The sequence below is a fragment of the Bos indicus genome, chromosome 14 (genome assembly GCF_029378745.1).
Source record: "Bos indicus isolate NIAB-ARS_2022 breed Sahiwal x Tharparkar chromosome 14, NIAB-ARS_B.indTharparkar_mat_pri_1.0, whole genome shotgun sequence".
Classification (NCBI taxonomy): domain Eukaryota; kingdom Metazoa; phylum Chordata; class Mammalia; order Artiodactyla; family Bovidae; genus Bos; species Bos indicus.
In genome coordinates, this window is record NC_091773.1 from 70,638,502 (window position 1) to 70,650,729 (window position 12,228).

Here is a 12,228-nt window from a genome sequence, read left to right on the forward strand (position 1 = left end):
ACATAGCAACTACCCCACAAAGAGTGATTGTGGTTATTGTTAATATCACCAAGGCTGCAAGGTCACTGGACTTTCCGGTTATACCTGAAGCCATCTTTGCCCCTCTAAGCAAGTCATGACGCTTGGTTTAGTAACACACTCTCTCTGGGTCTGCTGACACCAGAGCTTTAATGATCTAATTTCTGTTTTCATCAGGTGAAATGTAGGCTGTTTAACCTGTCCCCAGATTTAGAGCAAGAAAAAATAATTTCTGAGCAAAGTTCTTTTGAGAAATCTGTCCATCTGGGCACCACAGATCCCTTTACATATGGCCTAAGACTTTCCTTTGTTCCTCTTATCTAATGAGCCAAGACGAAATGGTCATGCTAATGGAAACTGCTTTGTACTCCAACTGCTGCAGCCCAAGCATAAAATCCATGATTTCGTAAGGGCTTAAAAATGTCTTTTAAACTCCCTTACCTCACCACTATTCGGCTGCCTGCTGTCTTTCCCGTTTTGTTTTTGTCCCTGTCACTGGTCCAAGGTGTCAGAGGACCTGATGCTCCCTGCCCCCTTTACTGCCTCTGATCACACCCCTCTCTTTCCTCACCTTTCCTTTTTTCCCCTTAGATCTTGTTTCACATTTCCCACTCTTCTCAGTTTTCATGCTTGAAGGCTGGCCTCTCAGTCAACACTGCCAGCCAGTCAAATCCGTCTTGTTGTTCAAGGAGATAGACTGATTAAATCACCGCAGGTGAGATAAAAATCTTTGGTTCTTTGACTCTTCTTGGCTGCTTGGTGTGGCTCTGCACTCCAGGTTTGAGGTTTCTAAAGGGCTGAATGTGATGGCTAACCTCCTTGCACCTTCAGTCGTGTCCACCTCTTTGCAACATGGCCAGGCTCCTCTGTCCATGGGATTTTCCAGGCAAGAATACTGGAGTGGGTTGTCATTTCCTTCTCCAGGAACCTCCGTGCACTGTAGTAAAGTCTGACTGTTCAGTTTGGTTGAGTCTGTGCTGAAGACAGAGAGTGAGCCAGTGACCTGTGTATAGCTTAGAAAAGCAGAGAGGTGTGACTCTAAGGACAGTCTTAAATCTTGAAAAGCGTATGTACAAAACTTGTAAATTTTTATATTTTGGAACTTTGCTTCTTTGGGGTTGAGGCAAACTGGTCACCCCTCTGCCTGTGAGAGCTCTCTACAGTCTGTGGGCTAGCAGTGTGCTGATCTTTTAAAGTTTCTTTCCCTACCCAATCCCCCTTTTTTGATGAGGTTTCAGTGAGGTCTGTTAGGGGTGTATCCTGCAGCTTAATTGCCTTAAAATGTTCTCTCCTTTGGTGTGGTCTCTTTGGGGACCAATTAGGAGAAAAAAAAACCAATAGTGTAACTGTTTTGATACTGAAAATTGATAAATGTCTTTTTGAAATAACCAGTCCCTCCAAAATAAATAAATCCAATATGACAATCTCAAAAAAAAAAAAAAATTATTAGAACAATTTAAAACCAGACATGTATGTATTTTAGGAACCTAAATACTGGCTACATTACTGAGCCTAAATTGTGTGGTCCTTAGAGTATATGAATTGAATAATCATTATTAATGGAACATGAAATGCATGAATTTCATCATTCTTGATAATCATTTACTTTGAAGACTTAAAAGTTGAAAGCTATTTAGAAGACAATACTGTATACTGTTAGGATTCAATCCAAGTATAAATTTTGTCGGATTCAATCCAAGTATAAATTTTGTCGTTAAGAACCAGGCTGGCTGGATTTAGCAGGATTAAGCTTGGCTTTCAAAGTTATTTCTGAAAGGAACAAAAAGTGACCTTCATACTGTAATAAAGTCTATTTAGATACCATTTACCCAGCATGTCCAGGTCTCAGCTACAGTAAATAGTAGTTGTTTTATTAATGAAAAAGGTCAGAATTAAAGTATGTTAATGAACAGACTAAGGATACCAGTTGTCTAGACCCTCTTGCTACACCCAAAGACAAAGCTAACGATAACCCATATTCAGGCATGTGTTTGACTAGTGAGCATGAAATCTTCGTCTAGGAAGAATTAATTTTTTAAAAAAGCTGAGATATTCAAGTGAGTTATATTATTCCAGTCCCAATTTAACAGTCAGCATTTAATCCACTTCTTTCTCATCCCCAATCCTAGCTATGGCTGATGGGAGTAATAAGCCAAGACCATCAAAACTGGAGGGGACATATGTATACCTATGGCTGATCCATGCTGATGTATGGCAGAAACCCACACAATATTGTAATTATCCTGCAGTTAAAGATAAATAAGGGAAAAAAAAAGCAAACAGGAAAAACCAAGGTATAATTTATCTATTTTTTATAGGATAGTCATTAGTTCAATCAGTTAATGCACTGTTAACTCAATAAAGTTATCAATGGGAAAGGTACAGAGAAGTCATTAGCGAAGGAATGCTCTCTAATCTCCAAATTCTTCACCAAGTTTCATTTTCATTGCTTGTTTAAAGGGCATTTTTTCTTTAAAGTCCTACCATTAAGGTATGGAACATAAAACTCGCTTGTAATCCATCATGTTTTTGATGTTAAATCTACACTTCAATCAAATAATCTCTCTGGGAACTGATAACCAAAGTTAGCTTTTAATGGGGAGAAGGGGCTGATGATGCCCATCAGCAGTGGATCTACTGTTCTATTCATACTATGGAATGCTACTTGTTAGTAAGGAGACTATGAATAGACTCAACATAAGTGAATCTCAAAAAAAATGAACAAAAGTCACATATGAAAGAGTAAATATTACATGATTTCATTTATATGAATTTCTAGAACAAGTAACACTAATCTATTGTGACAGAAGTCAGAACAATAGTTCTCTGGGGAAGGATTAACCAGAAAGGGGCATGAGGGAATTTTCTGTTGGAGTAATGCAAAGGTCCTGTATCTTGACTGGGGTTGTAGTTACCAAATCTCAAATTACATATTTAAAATCTGTGCATTTTATTGAATGTAAAGTATACCCCAGTTTTTTTTAAAAGTGCTATCTATCTAGAGGATCCTAAAGTTAAATATAACCTATCACCACACTGCTCCTGCTGGTGCTAAGTCACTTCAGTCATGTCCAACTCTGTGTGACCCCAAAGATGGCAGCCCACCAGGCTCCCCTGTCCCTGGGATTCTCCAGGCAATACTGGAGTGGGTTGCCATTTCCTTCTCCAATGCATCAAAGTGAAAAGTGAAAGTGAAGTCGCTCAGTTGCGTCCGACTCTTAGTGACCTCATGGACTGCAGCCTACCAGGCTCCTCCATCCATGGGATTTTCCAGACAAGAGTACTGGAGTGGGGTGCCATCGCCTTCTCCTCCTATCACCACAGAAAGCATCTAATGAATCTATTAATTAAAAAACAACACAGGTCGTTCATTCAGAAAGCAGATACGAAGCTTTAATTCACTGTGGGCATTTCTATTCACTATATAATATATAAACTTTTCATATTTCTTCACACAGATAAATCTTTTATAAGACTTTTTTCCCTCCAAGTACTGTGTACCATAACACCATTACATTTAACTAGCTAAGAACATATTATAAATACCATGAGCCACTGACTATATACAGAAAATGACACGTTAGAAAGTATAAATTAAAAATGTTTAAGAAAGGCTAAATACAATGAAAGTTTACATGTATTCTTTAATTCTAGATATCACATCACAGTGACAACCAATTACAATAAAATCAAAACTTCTTTTAGATGATAATACATTCAAATTTCTAACATCCAATTATTTTCATTTCCACACTGTTAATACTACAGGCTTAACACGACAGGCTTTTAGACTGCAGACCAAGTTTCTTGTGTAATAATAACAAAGTTTCTTGTGTAATAATAAGAAGTACTATCTTGATCATGATCAAGAGAAACCAAATTTATATATACTGTACTATACAGAGATGAGACTTTATTAAGTATAATATGGAACTCTTTAGTAAAGGTGTTCAAGAGAAATTCAAATAGTAGCCTGAAAATGAGTTTTAACTGCTACTGTATTCTACATACATTCCGTTAAAAAATGAAGTCTCTGTCAAAACATTTATAAATAAGTATATAGTATAATAGCTTTTCCCCCTCCAAAATACCACCTGGGAGAAAATTTCCAAGGTGACTCAAGGAGGGGAAAAAAAAAGGCCTCAGAAAACAAACATTATATGGTCTCATAAGCGGCAATCTTCCAGAGTCTATTTTCAATTGGAATAAATTCTGCAGCCAATTCTACCTTGCTTCGGTGTTCACAGTCCAGAGTCCTTGAATATCTAGTTCAGTATTCTACAGAAATCTGCAAGGACTCCCAAACACCCCTCAACTAATTACACAAGGGAAAACTGATCATGTTCTGTATTAAAACTTATGTGAAAATTGTACATAGTCATAGCCATTCTTTTAACAGTGATGCTAGAATAAGTGATGAAATATATGCACAGCTGTACACGAATCACCATTAAACACAGGAACACAACGCCATTTGATGCATATCAAATAAGCTCCCCAAAAGCCAATCTGAATATATTTATTTTCATTTACTTTGATACAGCGTTGGAAGGGTCTGCATATAATTACGGAGACTGCTGCAAACAATATTTGATGCTATTAAGTGTTCCATTAAGCAGCAGGCATGCACAATAGTTACTTTAAAAAATTTCTCATGTATGTATCTTAACATTTCTATTTATAAGCTACAATATGTTTAAAGCATTTAGTAATCTTTAAACCAATTATTTAAATTGACCTATACCTAAGTGGGGAAAAACAACAACAAAAAACTTCATCTCAACACCTGAAGGTAATATTTAAACTTTACTCCCCCAAATTATGTAAATTTTTTTTAATATGTCATCCTTAAAATTCCAAACATGACAAAAATTCTTACCACTACTAGATTAGAAGTATGATTTCTCAGCAGCAGTCTACCCATCACACACTTAAAGCATGCCACACTTGAGGGGTTTACATGATAAGAGTGACGTGCTGGCTGTAGATGACCATAATTGAACATCAGTCTCTTCTCTTCATTCTGGATCTTTTATTTCAAACTAAATAAAGCTTTTCATTAATATAAACTAAAACTTTTTTCCCTTTATTTAACACCAATAGAGGAGATAAAACACCTTTATTGTCTTCAAGTGCCCGGCAAAATAGAAAATCTTTCAACTACATTAGGTAATCGGGTGAAGGGCTAGTGTTTGTTTTCTCATTTAAGGAGCATTCCAAGTCAAATGATCACACACAATGACAAATTCAGATTGCCTGGTTCTCGGTCCTTTATGGCTTAAAGCAGTGGATTTGAAAACTACCTCTGGTTAAAATAAAGTTCATGAATAATGCACAGGTTGTACATCTAGGAAATCATGCAATAAATATATGTTCTCATGTACACTGGAATCTTGGTGATGAAAGGGGTCTGCAGGTGTGAACAGTAATGTTTCTTCATTTTACCAAAAGAATACACCCAGCAAGTTCATTGCTTTGGGCCTATTCAAAACCCTGTTTGCCAGGTCATCCTGATTTTCTCAGAGTGATAAAAGCAGCCAATGTCGTAAGCCATCTTACGACAGTTAAGGAACTGATGGGCCTCAACTGCAGGTGCTGTGAGGTCTGAACTAAGCAGAACGAGATTCTCAGGATCCTGCCACTCTGCTACAAAGTCACTTTGGACTACCTGGCAGACTAAAGTATCAAATAGGGAAATGCTGAGAATGACCCACTGGAAATATTTACTATAGTATTATCTAAAAAAAAAAACCTATCTGCCCTTTAAATCTATTTGAGAATTGCCTTGGTAAGACCCACTCACTGTTCCTGGTTTTGATATGCCCCTACAACATGAGAATTGAACTGAACTACAATGATTGTAATGTCATCTCTGTACATCCGAGCAAGCTCTTCAGGAAGACTAAGCATTTTGGAGAGGCGCTCATGATCAACAGCCCCAAACTCATTGTTGCCCACAGCGTGGCGAATAAGGTGGGTTGCTGCATTCTGGTCCTCAAACACCGATGACATCTTAGCTCTCCGTTCTGTTAAAAGGCCATGCATCTGCCCCAGAGTCACCTTATAGCCACCAACGGCTATTGGCTGCTGGTGGTGCATGCCTGTTAGGTACTCACCCACAATCCTAACCACATCCTGCCTGTGCATTGTCTCCCACAGCCCATCAGTCGCCAGTACCAGAAATTTATCCTGTGGCCTTAATCGGTGGTAAGTTACTTCTGGTTCAGCAGTGAGATAAGGAGGTGTGTAATAATTAGGAGGGATGAACTTGGTGTATTCATTGTCATTCAACTGGTCTGGGCCAGATTCTATCACTCTCTTCTGAAGGTCAATGCTCCATTTGAACTTGACGTCTCCAAAAGCCCGAAAAGGCATCAGCAAGCCAAGCAGCCGATCCTGTTTCACCACACTCTTGGCCTCGTTCTTTGGGTGCTCCAGTTTCAGCCGTTCCACTTCTCTCTCATTCTGAGCGTTGTGGTCATTAGACAGCGTGACTGCCGACCAAGAGCCGTCCTCTTCCTGCACTCCCAGCATGGCTCTGCTATCGCCAGTGTTGGCCACGTGAAGGTCAACGCCATCCACGTGGGCCACGCAAGCTGTGGCCCCAGAAAATGCCACTCGAAGCACTAGGTAGTTGAGGAAAGAATTGGGATCACCAACTTGAGCCTCCAAGGAGATGTCATTATCAAGCCTCTTGAAAGCATTAATCAAAGCCTCCTTAACATCAATATCAGTCGACTCCCCAGTGTTGAGGTCAATAAGCTCTTGCCAGTAAGTCCTCAAGCTGTTGAAATATAACTTGGATGCCTCCTTACTGAAGTAATCGTTGGGGTGCTTGTGCCACTGGAGAATGGGCAGCAGGGCTCGACCACTCTCTACAGCATTTTCGATCTCCAGCAAAGTCTCGTGGGGTAACAAAGAGACAGCAATATAATAAAAGAGTCTTTCACTAACTGCCTGGGAGCAAGCACAGCCTGCGTGGCCATCAAAAACCCCCAAAAGCATCCCTCTGGTCTGCAAGCAGGTTGCTGCACTCCTCCGGTCCTCAATGGGTGCGTTTGCCGGCAGCTGATTGCTGTCAAATCCAAGGACAGAACTTATATTTTTGCCATCAAATTCTGGCACTTTGAAACTGTACTCATTAGCTTTCAGGATGCTATTGACTTGGGGAGGTGTGAGGTAAAACTTCTGCGGTGTGGAAGCATATCTCCTTCCTTGGGTGTACTGCCACCAGCTCTCCTTTGGCCTGTAAAAGGTAGCATACGCCGGATGGGGTGTGTATCTCGGGCGACTCTGCGGAATATAAGGGGGTGAGCAGCAGAGATGTTTGTGGTGGCAGTAACATGCAGTGCCATAGATTCTGCTCAGTTCACAGTTACGAATCAGAGGGAAAAACAGTTGAGTTGGTGCTGGCATGGCATCAGAGAACAGTGGCAGGCTGGAACTTCTGACCGGGATTCCTAGACAGCAATTTCACAGGTACGCACAAAGAAAAAAAGTTACAGATTACTTAATCTATTTTTGCTTTCATAACAGATATTTAGCAGGTGAATTTACAAGTGCCCCGTGCCTCCTAAGGTACTATATTTTACACATATACCATGTACTATCTCTACAGGATATACTCTGCTAAGTGCACTCGATTACTTAATGGAGCCAGGGGCAAACTGTCTTCCAGTTTTACTTTTCTCTTTGTAGTTCTTTATGCAGCACAAACTGGGCAGAATGTACAATAGATCTGGCTGGGAAGAGCGGAGATGAAGGTTATATAACATCATGCAGTGGCAGTCTACCTGGCCAATCACCCTTCTTTTTATCCTTAAAAAAGGCCATGGGTCTCCCATATTGCACAGGGACTTTTCCCATTTATGAAGATCCTGTTTCTAGAGCCATGGTCAATGGTTAGCATTTGATACACCTGGACAGCACCATAAATGTGTTTGGATGCAGCCTCGACCTGTGTGTATTCATGAATTATTTGTACAATATATACATACGTTACTATAATTAACACGTACACGAAAAATCTTACATAATGGATAAAAATAGAAGTTCCAAAATGCCCTCCTTGCATCCAGGAGATGGTCTTGCAAACAATGCTTCTCCAGACCACTGTGCCGATTTGGCAAGTTTAGGGACACAGGTCTGCCACCAAGTCACCAAATAATCCTGGAAAAGTGGGCAGGTTTCATTTATTCATTAATTTTACTATATTTTTTGTGATTAAAAAAAAAAAAACAAGTATTTTAGTAGCTCTAAAACTTTATTAGTAACATAAATGGTCTCAGTTCTGGAACTTAATTTACTTGTTAGTATTTTCCTCTGCCTATCAGCCATAAAAGAAAGCTACAGAAATATGGTCTTCATCTTTTATGGACCCCAAGTAGAATTCACCCGTAGAAAAATATTCTCTTACATTTTAAAAAATGGTTATCTATTTGCCTTTGGAAATCAATAAACAGTGAAACAGTAGTCTAATGTTCTACGGTTTGGCTTAAAAAGGTAGAGCATTATACTCGTGAATAAATGAAAAATCGTATCACTTATATCTGGAAGTGGAACACTGAAAACATTTTGATGAGCATTTATCTAGAAAATGTAATAAACATGTATCAATAAGCCAGGTAATCTATACACGAAAAGAATCCCTCTTGTAACACATATTTCCCCTGAATTCTTGAGGTATGGCCTCAAAGTGTTTAACTGGCCTATAAACAAATAGGCTTTAGAAATATCTTAAATAGGGAAACAAATGCAATAAACAAAAAGGAATAAGGAAGAGAAAATCACTTGAGCCTTAATATCAACTATTTCTTCCTAAGGTTGAACACGTTAAGAAAAATTTTTACAAATATCATAGAGTATTAGCTATATATTACATTATTTTCACATACCCTTTTTGGAAAAACAGTTAGAAAAATGATAAGTGGAATATAGGGAGCAAACACTGAGTTTGCTTCGGTAATAAGCACTGTGTAAGCCAGTCATATAGAACCCCTTTTGCATGTGATAGAATGTACCATTATTTTAACTGCACTATTTAAGAAGAAATTTGTTTACAAAATTGAAAACAAGATTAGGCAAGAGAAGGTAATGAATAGAATTTTGGAAATAAGAGCAATAACTAAATAACGTCTGAAAGGCAGTCAGGTCTTTCAGAAGACCTGAAATTCCAGAAGAACAGGAATCTATCAAGAATAACCACTTAAATAACAGCACTTTAAACTGAATACCTGAAAGTCATCCAAAGGTTAAGTGTACATGACTGAGCCAGGAGATGTGCTACAACGCTGGGCCACATGACATTGGCTTTCAGATACGAACGATATCTCTTGCTAGGTTTGTATGCAGAAAGCACATGGACTCATTTCATGCTTTGTATGAAGATTATTTCTATTATTAAAAATGGAAACATACCAATTTTCATGAAAATAAATTTTCTCTGTAAGTTTATATACGTCTGCATTTAAGCTTACTTTACTATGTAAGAATTTTAGAGGAAAAAAAATACCTGTGTTTCTGTATGGAATGCAGGTTGAATCAAAGTACTGTTTGTGTTTGGAGGCGGGGTTTGAGAGACAGATGTGTAACAGAACTGGGCTATATGACATCTGATCAAGAAACAACAAGACTGGGAAACTCACACTTTCCTTAAATTCCTTTGTTTTGACAATCCTCCTGCTTTTCTAATTGACTGCAAAATGAACTATTTTGGCAAAAGAACTGATTCACGCAGCAGATGCTTTGAATACATAAATTCAAACACCAGGCACTCAAGTAACATACATTTTTCCTTCAGGTATAAATTCTCAAGATTAAAAACAAAAAAGCAGAGAGTCAATTTTATTAATTCGATCTTTCAATTACTCAGGGGTTTAGCATATGGACCGAGATTCCCAACATGCCTCTCAAAGTCAAATTCCTAGGGAAGTTACCTACTCTGTGATTAAAGAGCATTCGTTCACCACCAGTACAAGTGACATACTCTCTCTATCAGACCAGTTACTCCTGGAAGTTAATGTACTTTCGAATGCTTTCATAAACCGTAAGTGAACATTCGAAACACTCTTGAGTATCCTTCTGAATATCCTGTGATTCAACAACAAAAGTCCATGAAATCAAAACTCTTGTTGACAACTTGCTAAATTAACGAAGTTAAAAGGGCTCTGATGCAGCAGTAAGAATAGCAGCAAGGTACAGTTGTGGTAAACTGAAGCACCGTCAAATCTTCAAGTTATTTCTGGCCACAATTTCACTTAAAAATTCCGATCCCATGATCCCGACTTGGCCACCTTAGGTACAGCATCTTAGTCTTAGGCAGATTTTGCCAGTGACTAATAAGGAAAAATGAGCTGTAAGGAGAAACAGGAAAGAGATCCATCCATTCTTATTGATGTACTCTGCAGGGCTTGTGCCAGGAAATGATTCCACTTTATCAATAAACTCTCAGAACAAACTAATTAAGAGAATGCAATTACTGCCCCGACTCCAGAGCTCTTTAGCTTTGCAAAGCTTTTGGTGTAAATGGAAAAAAAAAAAAGCTTTACTAATCATTAAATGTGTCAGAACCCCAGTTTATGTAATCCGATTGCATTAAACACCCCGCATAAAGACTCTCTGCGATTTTTCAGCATTTTGGGGCAACGTTTAGCCATTTCACAGCTCCTGTTATCTCTACATGAATGAAGAAACCTGCTGCCTTTGGAATACTCCGAAGCCCCAAGTCAGCACTTGTTTGATCAGTTTCCTTTGTACCCTACCTGAAAATGGCACTCACTTAAGGCGTCAACTGCTATCCTGGTGCAAGATCCCTTTGTCCCCCCTTTTCTACCTACCTCACCTCTTCATTCCACACAAACCCACCTAACACCATCCACACGCAAAATCAGTCATCATCCTCCCTGGGTACCCAACGCTAGGTAGTTAAGGGAATACCTACCAATTCGTCTGGGCCCGGGACACACACACATTCTCCTGTCATCACAACACGGAGCCGACAACATCCACAACCCGCGCGGAGAGCAGCAGCGACAGCGGCACCGGCCCATTGAAAAGCAAGGCAGAGATGCTCGTTAGAGGAGGCGTCGGCAGGGGAGGCGCGAGCGGAGGAGGGGCGAGGTCTCGCTGCAGCCGGGTGAATGGGGCTAGGAGGTGGGGTGGGGTGAGGTGGGGTGGGGGAAAGAGAATAGAGGCGCAAGACCGGGGGTGGGGAGGAGGGCGGAAACCTAACCAACAAACCCACCCCTCGGGAGCCGCGGAGCTACAGCTGGAGGCGGCGGGGGCCCAGACGCCGGCGGAGGCGCGCCCCGGGACCGGCCCGTCCATCCAGCCCCGGCGCGGAGCCCACGGGAGCGCAGCATCCTCCTCCCGCCCACGCTGCGCCGGCCGCAGACCTGAAAACCGAGGGTCGGCCCGCGGGGTCACCCTGGGCCCAGGGTGTGCGTGTGAGGGGGGAATCCTCAGGCAGAGCGCCTCCGCGCCACCTGAGCCGCACCTGCCTCGGACCCACCCTCGCGCCGGCCCTCACGGCGCCCCGGGCGCGGCCAGCGGGCGAGGCGGGCCCGCCCCCGCGGCCCTGGAGCCCCGCGGGCAGTCCCCCGGCGCCGTCACGCTCGCCGCGGCCCCGACGCCCCTCGAGCGCGCACCTGGCGCCCCCAGGCTCGTCTCCTCACGCGTGCCGGCCGCCCGCCTCACAACTTCGGGCGGGCGGAGGAGGATTCCGGACGGCGGTTCGGCGCTGGGGTGAGGGAATACGAACCGGACACGGCAGAGGGAGGAGCCGCTTCTTCTCAAGAGGAGGCGGCGGCGGCGGCGACGGCACCTCCCGGCGGTCCTTCCTCACGAGCGGCCGCGACTCCTAGGAGCGCGGCCCCGGGCCCCAGGCCGGCCCACTCCGCCCCGCCCCCTCCCGTCCCCCTACGCCGCGCCGGGCCCCCGCCCTGCCCCGCCCGCGCTTTCGGGTCCGAGCGCTTCCCGCCTTCCCATTGGGTGCGCAGTGGCGAGGGGGCGGGGCGCAGCAGAGCGGGCCGCTGCTCGGCGCGTGGGGGCGGAAGAGCCGCGCGCTCCCCGCCCGCTTTGTGACGTCACGAGGGTCAGACACGCCCGTCCATCCGCGCGAGCTGCCCATTGGCTCTGCGGGCCCGCCTCACGTGACCGCGCCCGCCCCCGCGCCCGCTATAGCCGGGTGGAGGGAGGGCTGCGCGCGCCCGC

General features: G+C 42.6%; 1 protein-coding gene across 9 annotated transcripts; it reads right to left on the minus strand.

Moving 5' to 3' along the window:
• Nucleotides 1-3,385: 3,385 nt before the first annotated feature.
• Nucleotides 3,386-11,934, minus strand: PDP1 (pyruvate dehydrogenase phosphatase catalytic subunit 1). 9 transcript variants are annotated; one of them, XM_019973791.2, is made up of 4 exons: nt 11,777-11,920; nt 10,958-10,992; nt 8,051-8,187; nt 3,386-7,478 (listed from the first exon to the last, which is right to left on the minus strand). In XM_019973791.2, exon 4 carries the CDS (start codon nt 7,432-7,434, stop codon nt 5,818-5,820), a length of 1,617 nt encoding a protein of 538 aa, XP_019829350.1. In that variant the 5' UTR covers nt 7,435-7,478; nt 8,051-8,187; nt 10,958-10,992; nt 11,777-11,920; the 3' UTR covers nt 3,386-5,817. The 9 variants fall into 9 exon arrangements, with proteins under 9 accessions (XP_019829350.1, XP_070659005.1, XP_019829352.1 ...); XM_070802904.1 differs by having other exon boundaries at nt 8,037-8,187; XM_019973793.2 differs by lacking the exon at nt 10,958-10,992 and having other exon boundaries at nt 11,777-11,921.
• Between the last annotated feature and the right edge of the window lie 294 nt (nt 11,935-12,228).

Excerpts from the sequence above, each read along its gene's own strand:
- PDP1 (XM_070802902.1), bottom strand. The coding sequence starts at position 11,343 with ATGGACGGGCCGGTCCCGGGGCGCGCCTCCGCCGGCGTCTGGGCCCCC. Across the intron at positions 10,993-11,260 it reads AGCTCCGCGGCTCCCGAGGG|GAGAATGTGTGTGTGTCCCG; the intron begins GTGGGTTTGTTG and ends TTGTGATGACAG. Across the intron at positions 7,479-10,957 it reads TCCCGGGCCCAGACGAATTG|GAATCCCGGTCAGAAGTTCC; the intron begins GTAGGTATTCCC and ends ATTGCTGTCTAG.